Source organism: Manis javanica, chromosome 4 (genome assembly GCF_040802235.1).
Source record: "Manis javanica isolate MJ-LG chromosome 4, MJ_LKY, whole genome shotgun sequence".
In the NCBI taxonomy this organism is placed as follows: Eukaryota; Metazoa; Chordata; class Mammalia; order Pholidota; family Manidae; genus Manis; species Manis javanica.
The window spans coordinates 139,369,092-139,386,962 of NC_133159.1; the positions used below are offsets into that span (position 1 = coordinate 139,369,092).

Below are 17,871 nucleotides of genomic sequence, written 5' to 3' on the forward strand. Positions count from 1 at the left end.
ACAGTGGGTGGTGGAATCTTCTGGAATGAGCATCTACAGCCACACAGGCATCAGTATTCCTAGAGAGAGGCCCTGGTTTCCTCACCTGTAAAATGCAGTCCTTCATTTCTTTGTTCAAATAGAAAGCAGACCCACCTACTTTATTTCCTGCCCCCTCTCAGCTGCCCTCAAGGGAGAAATTATACTCATTTTCACAGATGAGGAAATAAAACCTCAGAGAGGTGAACAGGTTTCCCAAGGTCATATGGAGTCTATTTGAGTCCAAGAAGCTTTCTACCCAGTCAGGGAGACAAGTAGGGAAAGAACCCAAACTATGTGACATGTGCAAAGTTCTTTGGGAAAATGGAAGTTAGAAAGATTAATTCTGGGTTTTTTTTGGCAGGGAGGCATGCAAGCTGCATCTATAGGGTGAGTAGAAATGCAGGTTGGGGAGACAGGAGGAAGGACTGTGGGCAGAAGTGACAGCCTGAGAGCAAAGGCATGGTGACATGACCCTCCATCCTGTGACCCAAGATTGTGGAGCACAGGCAGTGGGGACCCATAGGTTCCTAATCATGTCTGCAGCCCTTGGGGTTCATGGATACCCTTTAGGGGGGCCCACAAACACCCTGAAGTTGTATCCCAATTATAAGCATATATGTATTATTCTTTTCTGGAAAGATACTTTTTATTTTCATCAGATTCTTAAATTGGGACATTGACTCGAGAAAGCTTTGGGTGGCAGAGGAGCTCGGAGAGGTCGGCAGGGCCTGGTAATAAAGGACCTCACAGGCCTTGTTCCAGGAATTCCTACTTTACTCTGAGGTCAACGGGGAACCCATGAGGTTTTCTCGCTGGAGTGCAACATGGCCTAAAGAAGACAACCCAGGTTCCTGTGAACTTGAATCAAAGGAAAGTCCCTTTATAAACTATAAAGTGATGCACTGTTTACTGCTCTATTCCCAGAGCCTAGCCCAGTGCTGAACACTTATCGGGGGCTTAGCTCATTGCTGAATGAATGAACGAATGAGCACAGGTGTATGTAATGATAATGGAGTTCATTTCTCCAAAGTGTGACTCCACGCATTTCCCGGACAATTTAACTGAAGGTGAAATGCAGGAAACCGAAACACCCTTGCACTGCATTAGGTTCTGAGGAAGAAGGGAATTGGGGTAGAGGGGAGGTGGCACCCAAGGGTTTGGCCACACCTGACTGCAGGGGAGGCTCCTCCCACAGTGCCCAGCAGTGCCTTCAGAGGAGCAGGGGCTACACGGCCCAGGTGGCCCAGATCCTGCCCCTGCCTACCATCCATTTCCCATGTGGTGGCCAGAGGGGTCTTTAAAAACACTTAAGTTGCAAGAACTGTGGCTTTCTTTCCATGTACTTGGCTATGCTTCTAAAACTTTACCATACATTTGTGTCATATGGGGATCTTGTTAAAATTCAGGCTGTGATTCAGTTGATCTGGGTTGGGGCTTGAGATTGCATTTTTAACAAGCTCCCAGGCAATGCAGTAATCTTGGACCACATTAGGAATAACAAAGACTTAAGAGAAAAATCCAAACTTCCTGCCCATGTCCTACTTTATCTGGCCCCTGCTCAGCAATCCCACGTCATCGCTAACCAGTTTTCTTTCTCATCATGCGGTAGCCACATTGGCCTTCATTCTATTCCTGTAGTGTGCCAAGTTGCTCCTGCCTCAGGGCCTTTGCATATGGTGTTCCCATTGCACAGAATGCCTCTTCCTGGGGTTTCCACATGACTTGCTCCCTTTCTTTATTTAGACCTTGGTTCAGTGCTTGGCCAGAGTATTTCCCTGACCCCTTTGTCCAATGAAGCCCCTCATATCCTGGGACTTGCCATCACTCCGCTTTTTCCCTCACTCACCACTCTTGCTCTTCTTTGAATTTATTTTGGTGATATATTTGCTGACTTGTTAATTTCCTGTCTTGACTTTCACACACATGAATAAGGACTTTGTTTCCTTCACTTGGCCTATCCCAGAGCCTGGCACGTGGTAGGTACCTTCTCCATGTGTGCTGGCTCTGTACGTGTACATGCTTGCATGGCTGCAGTGGTGTTGAGATGCCTGCAGCAGGGTTCAAGCTGTGTGGACACTAATGCAGGTGCCTGAGGCAGAGCGGAGGGAGAGAGGAAGGAAGGAGCAAGCTTTCTGTCCTGAGAATGCCACAGAAAACGTTTCAAGAACCTGGAGATAAAATTGAACCTAAGAACAACACATAATAGATGATCTCATCTCACTAGAAGAGATTCATTCTGGAAGGTGGGGAGGAAAATAACTAATATTAGTGAACTAAGACATTTGGAGCACTGCCTGCACAGAGTAAGTATTTATCAAATAAATAAAAATATGGGGAATCCTTATTCGGGACCATTACTCTGCATGATTATCTTTGTGCATCCTCACAACACATAACCTCTATCCTGCAAGTGAGGATCAGCAACATCAGCATCACCTGAGAACTTGTTAGAGATGAAATTCTCCAGCCCCATCCTCAGCCTACTGAGCAGAAATGCTGAGGCCCATCGCTCTGTGTATCAGCAAGCCCTCCAGAAGATTCTGATACACACTCAAGTCTGAGAACCACTGTTACAGTTTGTCTTTCAGAGCATTAATTACCCTGCTGCATGGGGGTGGGGTGGGGTTAAGGCAAGTCAGGGTTGGGGGCTTCATCCACACAGTGTGGGGCATCCTCTTATAAACTGAGGACTTGATCTGTGATTCATAGTGAGAAGGGTCAGGAGTGGGGGAGGAAGCCCCCAGGGTTTCAGAAAATCTCCAAATGAGAGCTTAGTTTGCAAAAACACATTTTAAAGTTATCATAGGTTTGCTTTTTAAACCGGATATTTAGTATATTGTGAAATTTCAAATGACATTAAAGGAAGGTGTAATATAAACTGCCACCCAGTACTGCCACCCTGTATGTAGCATTCAGGCAGGATAATAATGCTTGGACCATACCTCCTGTTCAATTCTCATTTTCCAAACAACAACAAAAGTGTATTTTGAGAGAGACAGAGACTGCTAAAATGCCTAGGCCTGAGCTGGCCAGAAAGATAGGAGAAACTCAGCCAAGACCTGCCTAAAAACTCGTGAAATGGGTTGCACAACTTCAGGGAGCCCCACCTGTGTGCCAGCTACTGTATTTGGCTCTGTGAAGAGAATAAAAGGCAAATTAGCCAGCCACTTCTGCAGCCAAGGAGCTTAAGAGAAAAGTCAGAGGAGAGGTGTTTCTTCTGGTTGACAGACATTGGAGGTGTGGATGTGTGGGACCTGTGATCAGAGTCTTGGCTTTTCAATTTAGCTGGGTAACGGAGCACATAGGAGGTGAGAGGGTAAGGGAGGGTATGGGTTGGGGTTTGAATGCTGAGTTAGGAGGCACAGAAAGGCCCAGACAACTACCAGTCTAGTATTGTACGCATGCCCTCTGAAGGGTCTGGGGCCACACTCAGTAGCTCTGAGGCTGGATACTGCTAACATTTTTCCAGAGACTACATGTGACAGTAATCAGTCTAAGTGCTGTATGTACATTAACTCATTCTTTGTATGAACTCTATGAGATAGGTACTATTATCACCCCATTTTTACTGATGAGGAACCTCAAGACACTCAGAGGTGAGCTAACTTTGCCCAAAGTCACACATTAGGCAGTGGTAGAGTATGAATTGAACCCAGGCTGTCTGCTCCTGGCGCTCCCGAGAGCATGACAAATCCGGGCTGGCCTGCTGGACTGGGATAGTGGAGGATGGGGCACTTATTAGGTGGGCATATAGGATTCAGAAGTAAGCCCTGAGGTCTTTCTCCAAGCCTGAGCGTTCCCTTTGACGTAGGCAATCTAGAGTCCAGTGCTTCGCGAAACAGCTCAGGACAAGTACTTTAGGCCCCTTCCCACTAGATGGCGGCCCCTAAACCCACGCAGAAGTTCTAGAACCGCCACCGTCCCCATCTTTCGGGGTTGGGTTGCGGCTGAATTGAATAGTTGCAAGATGCACCCCTCCTCCCGTCAGGGGTCCACCGACCGCCCCTTGCCCCTCCCCAGCCGGGGATCGGTGAGCCCCAGGCTGGAGGAGGAAAGCTGGGAGGAGGAGCCAGGAGAAGAGGCTCCCCAGACTCTGGGTGCGCGGGGTAGGGGCCGGCGCGGAGCAACCGCTCCGGGGGCGCGGAGGCGGGGCGCTCCCGCCCAGCCAGCTACCAAGAGGAAGGCCAGGACCACTAGGCGCGGGCGGAGCCGCGAGGGCGCGGGAAGAGCGGCAGGTGCTCGGCGAGGACTACAAGTCCCAGCATGCCCAGCTGCCGCGGCCCGGCCCCCGCCGCCGCTTAAAGGCTCCGGGAGCCGCAGCCGTCGGGTCGCCGCGGCTTTCACTTTGCCGCCGCGGCTGGGCGGGAGAGAGCTGCGGGCTCGGCGGCCGACTCTCCTCGCGTCCCTGCTTCCGTAGCGCCGAAGGGCGCTCCTCGCCCGGCCCTGCCGGCTCGCGGATTCCCTTCTGAGGCGCCCGCGGGCTCCCCGCCTCAGCCACCCCGCGGCCCCGATGCCGAGGCATGGATAGAGCGGCGCTGCGCGCGGTGGCGATGGGGGAGAAGAAGGAGGGCCGCGGCGGGGGGGGCGCGGCGGCCGCGGATGGGGGCGCCGGGGCCGCGGCCAGCCGGGCGCTGCAGCAGTGCGGGCAGCTCCAGAAGCTCATTGACATCTCCATCGGCAGCCTGCGCGGGCTGCGCACCAAGTGTGCCGTGTCCAACGACCTCACCCAGCAGGAGATCCGGACCCTGGAGGTAAGGGGGCCTCGGCGCCAGGGGGTCGGAACCCGCGCTGGGCGCTAGGACACAGAGGTCGGCGGCCCGGGAAGCAGCCCCCAGCCTCTTCCACGCTACCTCAGTCGCTGGTTCCCAGATGCATCCTTGAGCCGGGGTCGCTCCCTTTGAGGCTTCCTCCCCTCTTTTCTGGCTGCTGCGGCAGCTTGAGGACCCAGGACCAGCCCCTCACCTTGTGCGGGATTTGCGGGGAGGGGTGGAGTGGGAACGAGATGGAGCACCGAGGAGCCCGTGGGCTGGGTGGGCTCGCGCGGACGTCGCCTGCCTCCCCACCTCCGCCCCCACCCCATCTCCAGTTTGCGGGGCCGCAGGACTCATTCTGCCACTGAGTCACGCGCTGGACTTTTCCCTGTGTGACTGAGCCGAGCAGCCGTGGGCCGGGGTGCCGTGGCGGGGGTGGGGGCAGGTTCCCCTGAAGGGTGAGCACGGGCCCACCGCCCGCTGCCTTGCCCTCAGTCCGCAGGCTCCGTCTTGTCCCTTCCTTTCCTCTCCTCCAGGTTGTCTGCCGCTTTTCAAAAAGCATTTGCTGAAACTGCATTTTTGTTGTTCAGGCATTTGGTGCTTTCCTTTGGCACAGCCACAGCAGTTCACTGCTGAAAATGTAATTTCCCACCGATTCCCCCCATTCCTCCCCAAACATTGGATTTGGTTTAGGAAGGATTGTGCTGGGGAACCAAAGCCTTTGGTGGGAAGATGACACTATTTAAGGGGTTCTGGTGGAGACAGCCTCTAGTGTGAAGCAAGGTATGCCACAGGCCCTCTTCTCTCAAATTACAGCCGGGAAATGCAGTATTAAAAGGACCTGAGCAACCAGCAAAACGGTTGTTGTATTCTCAGAAGGGGGCGTCTCCCACTCCCCAAACACAATGGAGGGAAACTAGTGCCTTCCCAACTTGCTTTTGTCCAGAGACTGGGGAAGGCTGTGAAATTCCAGGGGCCAGGGGATAGCTGCTCAGTCTTGAGGAAGGGGGCGTCTTTCCACCTTGCATTGTCACATCTGGCCTTCTGCAGATCTGGGGATGTTTTGTTTCATTAGAACCTTAATTTCTCATTGCCCTGCCCCCCAAATTGCTAATTGCCTCAGCCAGCTGTCATAGGGCCAGCCAGTGATTTGTAGTAATTATGAGACCCAATCCTCCCTCTTCCCTGCACACCACAAGCCTGAATCTGATCCAAAATGTTTTGGGGGTGACTTCTCTCCTTCAGTTTTCTTTTCTTAAAAGCTACCAACTCAGGGACATTGGAAGCATCCAATCAGTGCTGGCTGTTATTATTTTTGTTATAGTTGCTATAGCAGTTCTGACCAGGCTTTGCATAAAAAGCAAACCAACTAACAAAACCCCCCACAGCTGTCCCTTCTGCATGCATGCTGCTGTTTTCTAAGTGGTGAGAGACACTGGTTTCCTGAACACAGCCAAGAGTGTTTGCCCAGCAAAGTTCAGTTTTTAAACCGACACAATAGGGGGCCTGTGTGGCTTAGTTCCGGGAGGAGGGGTTGTTGTCCAGCATGTGTCTGGTTGGGCTGCTGTGTTATCGGGATGAGAGAACATTCTCTGTGCTCGGATTGTCCCCATGTCACTCTGAAGTGCTCCTGGTTTGCACGATGAATATAGGAGAACCGTTTGCTGTTCATTTGCTGGAAATGGCTTTACCCTCTAGGTGTCCTGACTTCCAAAGTCACTTATTCTGACCAAGGTATGATAGCATGACACCACAAAGCATCTAGCTGTTTAGGTCTCTGACTTGGGTTTATTCAGTGGCCTCCCTTCTGAGTGTTTGTTGGATGTTTGTCTCTGGCAGCTGGAAACCCAACTGAAGGTCCAAAGGGGATTTGCAGTGTAAACAGAAGCCAGTACCCTGCTCCCTGCCTCTGAAGTGTGATGTGGATTTGGGTCCACCCACTCCCTGGAAAGGCAGGGTCTGGGTTGTGTTTGGGGATGAGAATTTAGACCTCTGGAGCTAGTTCCCTGGGGCTGCCACTAGCTAGTGTAGATGAATCACTTCATTCTGTAGGCCTCAGCCTCCTAACCTGTATAGGAAGATTGGAGTAATCATTACAGGCCTCTGGCAGCTGCAAATTCTGTGGTTCGTTGAAGGGGCCTCAGTTGGGTTGAATCAAATTTTTGTTATACATGTCTCTTTTTAAGAATGGTGTTAAAATCCAGATTGACCAAACTGATAACTTATGGGGGAAGTGTATTTGTTACTCAAAGAATCCTGATGACAGTGTGGCAGACGGAAAGCCCACAACTTTGAATTTGAGCCTGCAGTCTGTCTGTGTGACTTAGGGCAAGTCTCATGACTTTTGATTCTCAAGCTTCCCAATCTGTAAAATGGGGATGAGACTGTATAGCTCTGCAATGTTGTTGTAGAGTCTGTAAGTCCATGTCTTACTACTATACTAAAAGATTTGCTTATAAACTTTTCCTTAGTGAGAGTCCAGTGGCATTCATGCCACAGGCCACCTTTAGGGGATGGTACCTTCATATAGCTGGCTTTTATCTCCTAGAGGTGGGTGACTCAGGCCAGCAGACAATCCCAGCAGCATGTGGTGAGGTCAGACAGGGCAGTGATGATGTCCATTCTGACTTTCCGTCCTATTCTGCAGGCTCCTCTCACATACCAAGCCAGGGCCCCGAGAGACAGTGCTTACAACATTGGATTCCTGGCTTTTGAAGAAGGGGACGACCAGAGGACAGGCTTATGTAACCTCACCAGACTTCTCCCAGAATCTTGGGAACCGCAGTCCACTCTGGCCCTCCTTGAATCAGCAGTTAGTGGGAGAGTCAGCACATGAGATACCCCTGGAAGTCCCTGACCTGGGCCCAGCTGCTGGTGCCCGGGATGGCAGGTTGTGATGGTGTGCGTGTCTGTCTGCCCTGTGGTGACTGTTCTCTGTACAGTGGTCCAGTTTGGGTCCAAAAGATTAGGAGGAGCCAAGAAGGTTTAATGTTTGCCTCCTAGCTGCCAGCCTGTGCTGGACCCTTCTCAGTCTCCTAAGATTTTTCTAGAAATTAACCAGCCTTCATCACACACATTTTTTTTCTCTGCATGGGAAGGGATGGAAACAAAATCTGAACCCAGAGTCTAACTAAATTTGTAACCAGAAATTGTGAGTCTCTTTCATCCTAGCAAAACCTGGTGCCCTGTCTCCATCAGACCCTCCTACGGGTCTGAATTCCACTGAGGCAAGACAGAATGTTCTCATTCCCCAGATGTGCTCACACAGGGACCCCTAGTTGGCCTCACAGCTGGGCCTGGAGCTCCATGCCAGTTCATTTCTTTATTTCTTCATCATCTGTAGGCTGAGTCTGTGCTGGGTGCTGGGTAGACAGTGGTGCCTCATGAATGTTCATGTTAGTGGATATTGTAACTCTCCTGCCAGCCTACAAGTACTTTCCAGAATAGGCCCTGCCACACCAAGTCTTCCTACCCTGTACTTTTAGAGAGAGAAATCCCTTCTAAGCAAACTGACCTTGAGCAAGGGGTCCCCATAGGACCTAGTGCACAGGCCCTGACGGGACGGTACACTCCAGAGCTGTGGCCGGCACAGTCTCTGTACTCTGGCCACTTTCCTAAGGAGTTGCCCTGGAGCCAGGAGGCAACCGGGGGAGGGGCTGCTGCTATGGAAGATCAGGGGGGCTTGCCCTTCACCTGGCTTATCTGTGGCAGGTCAGAGCTCTGCTGTGTGGAGGACGTGAGGTCTCCTTGGGGTCCCCTCTCCTGGCCCCCTATCTGGATAGTGGAAGTGCTGGGAAGGGAGGGGGTGCCATATGTCCTCGCAGACCATGTGCTTGGGGCTTGCATGGGTATGTCTTCACTCAGTAAGTCTTTAGTTATAACTGGCTTGCCTGCTGAGCTTCTAGCTGCAGCCACACTGGCAGGGACTCAGAGGTAGGTAGGATGTGCTCCTGGTCTTTGTGGACACTTTCTGTGTAATGGGGAGCCAGGTGGGTGAACAGGAGTGACTCCAGGAACACAGCCTGCTGAGTGCTTAGAAATTGGGAATATGACCAAAGGGTTGGCCACTCTAACCTCTTAGTTTTATGGGAAATATTCCCAGCGTCTTGGTGGTGACTTGTCCCGAGTCATACGTCTCTGGCAGAACTGAGAGTGAAACTTGGTTTCCCTTTCCCCACCCAGCCATGGCCTCAGAGCATGGCATTTCTCTCTTCTGCTGCCCCACCATAGTTTTAACCTCCTGCCAGAGGGATTCACCTCCCAGCCACCCTAAAGGGCTGCAGAGATGGGTCACTGTCCCCTTTAGTGTCTGCTTTCACCTAGACAACTTTTTCCCTGGTGAAACTCACTACCAGTACTCCCTGGAGGCAGCCTGGAAGGGGAGCTGCAGATTCCTGAGGCTGGGGCAGGCTGGGCAGTGTTGCAGGGAGGCCTTAACACACCTGCAGCCTGGGTTAGTGTAAATGCCAGGGGGCTGCTGGTCTGCTGCCTGGGGGCAAGGATGGGAATGGCCTCCATCCCCTGTGGGTTGGCTCAAAATCCAGGAAAGCTGCATTCCCCCCACAAGTATTCTGGACTGCCTGTTGGCTGTGGTCTGGAGAGGGACTGCAAACGCCCTGGTCCTCGGTGGCAGCTTCTGTAGTGAGAGGGAAGTAGCAGCCTGCGGCCAGGTCTCCGTAAGCTGAGCTTTCTAGAAAAGACGTCCTTTCAGAATTGGCTAATTGGAGTCTTTTTTTACATTCAGTTTAAAGGGAAAGCTGTGTAGGTGCCTTGGAGGTTGTGGGATGACGTTCGAGCATAGTGAGGGCAGACATGGATGAAAAACATTCTTGGCCACCTGTTCTGTGCAGAATACTCTGCTAGGCCCTGGGCATATGTTGACCCATTTAATGCTCACAAGGACCTCCTGAGGTTTTATGCCCACTTTGCAGGTAAGGATATCGTGGCTCAGAGGGATTAAGAGGCTGAGTTAGTAGATGCTTGAACCTGTCTTGACTGGGTTCAGAGCCTAAGTTCTGAACTTTGCAACTGCCTCTAGCAACTGTGGTGGGGGGTTTCCAGTCAGGGTCATGGCTGCTGAGCCCCAGGTAGTGGCCAGTAAACAAAAAGGGCTGGTCCAGGGGTATGTGGGGGCTCAATTCCAGATGACTGGGCCTACTGGTGGCCACCCCAGGCTGTGCAGCCTCTGAGCTCAGGCCTGGGGCTGCTTCCCTCAAGTGCAGCCCAGCACATCCTCAAAGACAGGTCTCTGCCAGCAAACTGTGATGCAACCAGCTCTGTGTTGGTGCCATTCTGAGAAACGAGAAGCCGCCTAGAGATCAACTTACTCATAATTTTTTTAATGGATACTTGCCTTATTCTTTCTGAATAACTCTTCTTATAATAAATACATTCATTAACTTTCTACTTTTATAAAAGTATTTTTAAAATACTCATAATGACCTATGTTCACTATAAAAAGGAGACAGATGAACAAAATTGAAAAATCACCCACAATGCCACCTCTTGGAGTTAATCCTCATTAACATTTTGCTGTATATTCCTGTAGTGTTTTTATCCTCTGCATATGCATACAAATGTACACATATTTCTTTGTGGAGCATACCGTGTATATTGCCTTACAAGTCTTCTGTCTACGTCTGTACATGTAGGTATTCATCATCATTGTTAGTGGCTGTGCTGTGTGGTCACACCGTCAGTTTACCCGGCCAGTTCTCCCATGTTGGCCATTCAGCTGTTTCAAGTCCTGCTGTCATAAACCATACTGCAATGAGTCTCTTCCTAGAAGTGGAATTTGCTGGGTAGGAACACGTGTATTATCAATGCTATTCTTTAAAATCTTCAGGACATAATACATTGCCCCATCCCCAGCAATAACGCCAGGATTCATAAAATGGCAGCCTTTGGGCATTTACCCCTTTGCCGTTGTATCTGTATCTGTATCCACCTTGAAGGCAAAGAGTACAATCTGGAAGCAGGTCATGTTCCCTGTGTTCTCACTTAGGTGTCATGAATTATGGGTTCTAGTTTTACGGTTGCTTGTGGCAGACGTTCTGAGTTCTGTGTTAAGGATTATGGGTTCTAGTTTTGTGGTTGCCTGGTGCAAAGTGGGGGTCTCCTGGGCCAACCACTAGAAGAGGGACCTTCCTTTGCTCTAAGACACAGGAGGCAGCGCATAGCCATACAGTTTAGGTCTTCACTTCACCTGCGGCGAAGCTCATGAAAGGCTCCTCACTGAACAGTAGACTTGTTTTCTTCACCAACTGAAAATAATAATCAGAGAGCTATTTAGGTGCCTTGGCTCTGGGGCTGATTTGGTGGAGTCCTAGATTCGTAGGGTAAGAGGGCTTCAGAAGATTTTTGGGGTTTCATCTGGCCCACCCCTCTCATCGTGCAGGTGAGGAAGGTGAAGGTCCAAATGGGGAAGTGACTTGCCAGGAACCCTCATTAGAGAATGACTTAAAGGATGGAGAAGGGACAGGAGCACACAGCTGGGCGTCACACTGGGGGCTCCTGCCCTAGAGTGAGACATTACACCACCTTGGCTGACGGCAAGCAGCAGCCTGCCGATCACCTTCCTGTGATGGTGGGGGCCTTGGCCTCAAGGAGTTCCCTGCAGAGGAAGCAAATGGATTTGAATTCTCAGCCCCATCTCAATGTCTTGGGGACCCTGGGGACTGGAGAGATTCCTGGGGAGCAGTCTGGGGTGTTGTGTTTGAGGGGCCTTTTTTGAAAGCCAGCATACTCAATGCACTGGCCCAGCCTCAGTGGACTGTCTGAGTCTTTGAACCTGACTGTGTACTTCTAAGGGTTTCTCATCCTTCCCCTGAAAGATCCCCTGGGACTTAGGTGTGTAAACATTTATTCCTATAGGACCTAGTGTCTGTCTTAAATTTGTGCAGATTGTGCATTCTATATCTCCATACATTGTTGTTGGTTTTAAAGTGAAGATAATGTTATAAATGGTTTATGATCACTTCTAGAAGATACCACCTTTTAATCCAGTGTCTTTGTGTTCACCTTGGCCTTTCTCCCCCAATTCCAGACCCCGGGTGGATATGCAAGGATATATATATATATTCTGGGGACAGATGTTGGGATCGAAAAATGCTTTGTCATTTGTTCCCAGGCATGAGTGTTTTTCATCTGCATTGAAGAAAAGTCTCAATTCTGCTGCCACCACATATAAAACCTATATGTTTATTTACATCTGTCTTTCTCTGTTATCCTGGTCTTGGTGGGCGGCAGTGTGTTTTAACTGAGTGGATTGCTTTTCAAAGTAATGGAGCTGAAGTCGTCCTGTTTGCTTGCCATTTGTCCCCCTTCCTCTTTCATTTTTCCACCCTCAGAATAATTGCAAGAGTTAATTAAGACTTGTGTTTAAAATTTAAAAAAAAAAGGGAAAGAAAGCATAATGCAGTGTATAGAATAGACCAGCTATGCTGAGGAAACTTTTCACACAGAGCATCAACTATACACTTGAATCTGCAGCGTACTGATCATAAAGGTTTTGCTTTCTGCAAATCTAATGAGATAAGCTGCTTTTAGAATGGTAGGCATTCTTTGGCGTGGCACCTGGAGGTTTTCAGTCCCAATTTAGCCAATTATTTTGGGTTTGGTTATGATATGGATAAGCAGCACCAGCTTCTCTCATGGTGCAGTTTTGCTAGCTGGAAATAAAATTACAAGTCATATTTAACAAGTGACCTTAGCGTTCTCAGTCATTGGGTACTCTCTTGAGGATCCCCTCACCCCTGCCTGGGACTCCCGAAAGGGCTTAACACAGCCTTTCCCATATTATATTCTGCCAGGTGCTCATGTTAGAAGAGGGCTTCAGGTCATTGGGAATGTGCCCCATCATCCATCTCCCTCCTGGACATTCCTGATGATGAAGATTAATGATTTAAAGACTCCGAGAAGTCCTGCAACAAGGGTTCCCAAACTTGTTTGTCCAGGGGATCTTTATTCCACTGAACACAGCTGAAGAAATACTGCCTTAAGCCATGAACAGGGAAAGAGACAAATTGTAGGCTTAGTTTCAGCTACTGCTGTTTTATGTTTTATGTTTTTATAATACTGAGGTCACACATGAAGTTCCAGTTAAGATCAACTGGGTTGAGGGGAAGCTAGTGACACCATAGACAAAGCAAGCCATGCGAGGTTACCTTTTGCTAAGGGAGGTGCTTTACAAAGGAAGATAGTATGTGTTCTGGGCACCACACTAGCATTTAAAGCAAGACGAGGTGAACATGCATGGAGAGGTTTGTGTGCCTGGAGTCCTTGCGTCTTGCCTCCTCTTGGCCCTGGGTGCTAGTTAGACTGGTGCCAAGGGCATGCTCACTAGGGGTCTAGTAGGAACCTCCTGACCCCGCTGGTGAGCAGGAACAGTCCCAGAGAAATGCAGATGGCTGTGGGTGTGTTTGAGCGTCAGGCTGCTGAGGGCAGGGGAAGGGCTGGGCTGCAGACAAGGAATGCTTTTTAAAACAAAAAAGGAAACGCTGGCTCAGAATGGAAAGGAAAGGAAGCAGCTTCCTGTTTCTGGTCTGGCTTTTTGAAAAGAGGAGCTGAGCTCTCTCTAGCCCCTTGGCCAATGAGGCCTGGGCTGGCTGGGGCCACTCTAGGTACAATGGACCGGTGTGGCTCCCACACCACTGCCTGAGATCTCAGAAACACCCTGCTAGTTTCACCCCTTCTCACTTTCTCCAGGTAACTGACCGAATGTTGAGTGGTTTCCAAAATGAATACCTGTGTATGTTACAGAATGGATGTTTCATAGTATCTGACATTTACTTTTACTTAGAGCTTACTCCATGCCTACCTGCCTTGTTAAGAGTTTTATGTGGCATTTTACTCCTCACAGCAACTTTGTCAGGAAGGTCCTGTTGTTATTCCCATTTTACAGGTGAAGGAACTGAGGCACAGAGAGGTTAAGTGACTTGTGCAGAGACACACAGCTGAGGAGAGACCAAGCTGTGACAGTCTTAATTACCTGCCTGTACTGCTTGACTTGCATTTGCAAATGCCTCTCCCAGCTGGAAAATCAGTTAGCAAAGGATAATTACTTAAGGCTTTGATAGCCTTTGTCTGGGGTCAGGAGGGTAGCCCCAAAGCCTGGTCAGGCCCTGGTGATTTTTACGTGAAATGTCTGCATCTGAGTTCACATTTTTAAAAACTCTGTCATGGAAATGTTCAAACATATACAAAAATAGAGAAAATGGTATGATGAACCCCCATGTAGTGATCCCCCAGTTTCAGCAATAACCAGCTCTGGCCAGTCCTCGGTCGCCTATGGCATTTACACGCCAAGTAACCTGGTCTTGACAATGGTGGCACCACGTGGTCAGCCTTAGGGAAACAGAGTGACCCCGGAGGTCTTCTAGTCCAGCCCTCTGCCTCCAGGAATCTCTATACCTTTTCCTTGAAATGACCTCTGCAGTTTTCCCCTAAAGCTTGTCTGGCATGTGGCAGCCTTTAGAGAGCAGTGAGGCCTCCCCACTATCTAAGCCAATCTCCTGCTGCATCTGAAACCTGCTCTCCATTGTTGGAGTCAAGAATGGCACATCCCCTTCCTTATTCCCACAGCCCTGCCCGAGACTGACGTGAGTGGCTTTAACAGCAGGCGGGCCACCAGACCCTGCAGAGGCGCCTCATGATGGTCCCTGCTTCCAGTCCACTCTTCTCCCTGGCTCTAGGATCTCTTCCTCTACCTTTTCTCTTGCTCTGTCCACGCATCAGGACACATGTGTATTTTAAATGACATCTGTTGAGTGCCACTGCACGTGGGCCCTGGGAGAAGAGCCGAGAATAGGCAGGTGTCTAGCAAACCCTTATCTGGGTGTCCCGGTTGGGAAATGGGGTTCAGCACCCGCTGAGGGGCCGCCTTTCTTCTCATGGTTCCTCCCTCACGGCTCTGCGCAGTCCTTCCCACGGCCTGGTCTTGCTGAGCCCTCTCATTTCTTCTCACCGTGGTCTCTTATCCCCAACAGATGCTGTTTGCTTTCTTGTTTTGGTTTGCTTTGCTTTTTGCTGTGTTCTTGCTAGTGTTTCTCAGGTGCTGTGTCACTGTTGACTAGCTGCTTCACATCCCTGAGTTCTGGCCTCCTGAACATAATCGTGGTGTCATTACAGGGAAGGACAGTTTCAAGCACTAAGTAGGACATTGAGGGCGCAGTGAGGACTCGGTGTGCAGGGGCTCTGCCAGGAGAAGGCCATGTTCACATCTGGGCTCTATTCTTTGCCAGCTCTGGGACTGGGGGCAAGTTCTGAACCTGTTTTCTTGTTAGTGAAAAAGGGGTAAGAATAGGTTTGTTTTTATTTTTATTAAAGAATAGGTTTATTTTAGATTCTGGTGAGGAGCTGCTGAGATACAGAAGGAGTGTTGGACAGTGTCTGGTACTTGGAAGGTATTCAGTGTTTTTTAAACCCCTCCCAGCATTATTCTCAAATGCTTTCCTGTGTTTCCCTATTGTCTTCCCTTTTGGTAACTTTAATTGCTGCATGATATTCCATGCCATGGATGTGTTGTAATTTGCCAAAGCATTTCCCCTGTTATTGGACATTTCGGTTGTTTCCAGATTTCTGCTGTTATAAACAGTGTGACTGGAATCATCTTTTTATAGGGATCTCTTTATTTTTGTTCCTATTCTGAGTTCATTTCCTTGGGATAATTCCCAGGAATGGAACTCCTGGGTCAAAGAGCGGGGATATTTTTTGTGATGAGAGTTGCTAAGCTGTTCTCCATTTTATGCTTTTTGAATGATAGCCATTTAAAAAAATGTACACCCAGGTGAATATCTCATATTTCTTTGCAATCTTCTTTGGCCTCTGTGCCTTTCTTCTTCTCCCCTGATCTGTTTTTTGGGGAGGTGGGGGGACTATTAAATTATTCTCCATCTTTCTTTTTTTTGAACAAGTATAATTGACAGGAAAATTGTAAGCTATTTAAAGTGTTCAAATCATTCCCCATCTTGAATTTGCTGTTTATTTCTCTCCTCTGTCCATTTATTCAATGACTATTTATTGAGCATCTCCTGTGTGCCAGGCACTATTTCAGGTACTAGGAAAAGGGCAGTGAAAAAGACAGAGCAGTTCCTTTAATGGAAAGAAAAAGATAAAAAACAAGCCAACAGACAGAGAAAAGTAGCCTGAGAAAAAGAAAACTAGAAATGGGTCAGAATGATGAGGGTGGGGAGAAGGTTGCTACTTTAGATTGGGTGGCCAGGAAAGGCTTCCTTCTGAGAGAAGGGTATGTTTCATCTGAGTCTTGACCGGTGAGAAGGCAGCAGCCTTGTGGAAACCTGGGTGAAGAGCATTCCAGGTAGAGTGACCAGCATGTATAAGAGCCCTGAGGCAGCCATGAGCTTGGTGTCTAAGGACTGGTAAGGAGGTGGGCATGTCTGGAGGTTGTTGGGGAGTGGTGGTGAGGACTGTGGTTGGCCTTGAGGTCAGGGAGTTAGGCAAGGACGCTTGTTTCCCTAAATTTATAAATTTCCCTAAATCCTTGGGTAAGAAATTAATGCACTAATTCAACAAATAGCTGTTGCTCCCCTACTTATGTGCCAGGCACGATTCTGGGATAAGTCAGCTTGTGTGGGGGAGTCTGTAGATGAGTAAATCAGTAGAAGGTACTGGTAAGGTGTGAATGAAGGCCCGTCTTGCTGCCCTGCTGACTCATCTCTACATCCTGAGGTGTGCAGGGACTCGGGAAGTGTTTCTTGATTTGAACCAAGCTGTGTTCTGTGCTGTTGGCCTTCACCGTGTTATCTGAAACTCAGTTCCCTGTTCTAAGGCCTGGCAATCTCAGCCTACCGGGCAGGGGGACCCTGGGCCTCTGCCAGGGAAGGGGCCCTGAGAGCTGAGGTTGCCAGCTCGGATGTACGGCTGCTGGTACCAGTACCAGGTATGAGTGTCAAGGCACCACTTATGGGAAACAAGCTGAGAATTGACATGGGAAACCCCCTTCTTACCGAGCTGCTCTGCCCCGCCTCAGCCTTCCTTGACTAGGGACTCTCATCTGTGAGTCTTTTTGGAAACACAGACTCGGGGACACTGTGCTTTTCAATATTTTCTCCCCTCAGGGTGAGCACAGAGAGGGGTTGTGAGGCCTGAGTAGTCGACTTTGGGAGAGCCTAGAATGCATTCACATAGTGAGCTGTGACCCTGCGGCAGTGCCAGGAAACGGGCTGGTGGAAGGTGTTGGCTGCCATTTGTTTGAAGGGGACTAGATGACTCATAAGCTGTAGGGTGCTCTGATACCATGAATTGGGGGCCAGCTTTGGCCAGAGTTAACCAGCCCCCTGGGTTTTTGGTATGTGAGCTCATTGCCAAATGGGAAGAAAAGGCCAAATCCTAAGAATCTAATAACTTGAGCTCCCCACATCCTCCTCCCTCAGTTACAGCTAACCTGAAATAGACTCGCCCCGTTTTAACAAATCAGGCTTTTTACAGGTGTTCTCTCAGTGAACTCCTCAGGAGTGATAACTTTATCATCCCCTTTGTGGGTGAGGAAATAAGGAGCAAAGGCACATAGTAGTTGGGGGAGCTGGAGTTCAAGTCAAGAATTATCTGAATTCACATCTGTGATCATTTCATTGTACTCTTCAGAAATCTGCTTGACCCTGGGTCTTGTCCAGAGCAGAGGTCTTGTCAGAAAGGGCTTTGGGAATGTTTGGTATTTTGGAAGAAATAATGCCGGGTGGGAAAGGGTTTAAAAACCTCCTCTTTCCCACCCCATTTGAATGGGGTTACTTCAAAGTTGTAAACAGGGCGAGATGACCAGAGTATTGGAGTTGGATTAGCTGGTGAACCATTTGCAGAAGAAAGGAAGCAGAGCAAGGGGTGGGGCGGCTCCTGTTTGAGAAGGAAGATGGGGAGAAAGCATCCTTGTGTTTGAGGTGGAGGAGGGGCTTCAGTGCAAAGGCTCTCATATGGTTCCTTCTCAAAGAACTTGGCTTCTGTTTTGAAGAGCTCTGGTTAGGAAGGAAAGTAGTCAGTAGCTCTTGGGCCTGGTGGGGACAACTTGCAAGCACAGTTGTATTTTAAATGTTGGTGGCGTATCTTAGGAGAAAGAAGGTGACCAGGCCATGGGGAATGTCCCCTC

The 17,871-nt window shown here is 49.3% G+C and overlaps 1 protein-coding gene across 4 annotated transcripts in view; it reads left to right on the forward strand.

The window, feature by feature from the left end:
* Positions 1-4,222: 4,222 nt before the first annotated feature.
* KSR1 (kinase suppressor of ras 1) overlaps positions 4,223-17,871 on the forward strand; it is a 139,669-nt gene continuing 126,020 nt past the window's right edge. Inside the window, exon 1 of one of the 4 annotated variants that reach the window (XM_073235136.1) lies at positions 4,223-4,772. In XM_073235136.1, coding sequence (XP_073091237.1) covers positions 4,542-4,772 — 231 coding nt within the window. In that variant the 5' untranslated portion in view covers positions 4,223-4,541. The remainder of the gene's footprint in view (positions 4,773-17,871) is intronic. The other 3 variants (XM_073235144.1, XM_037002203.2, XM_037002204.2) reach the window with 3 other exon arrangements.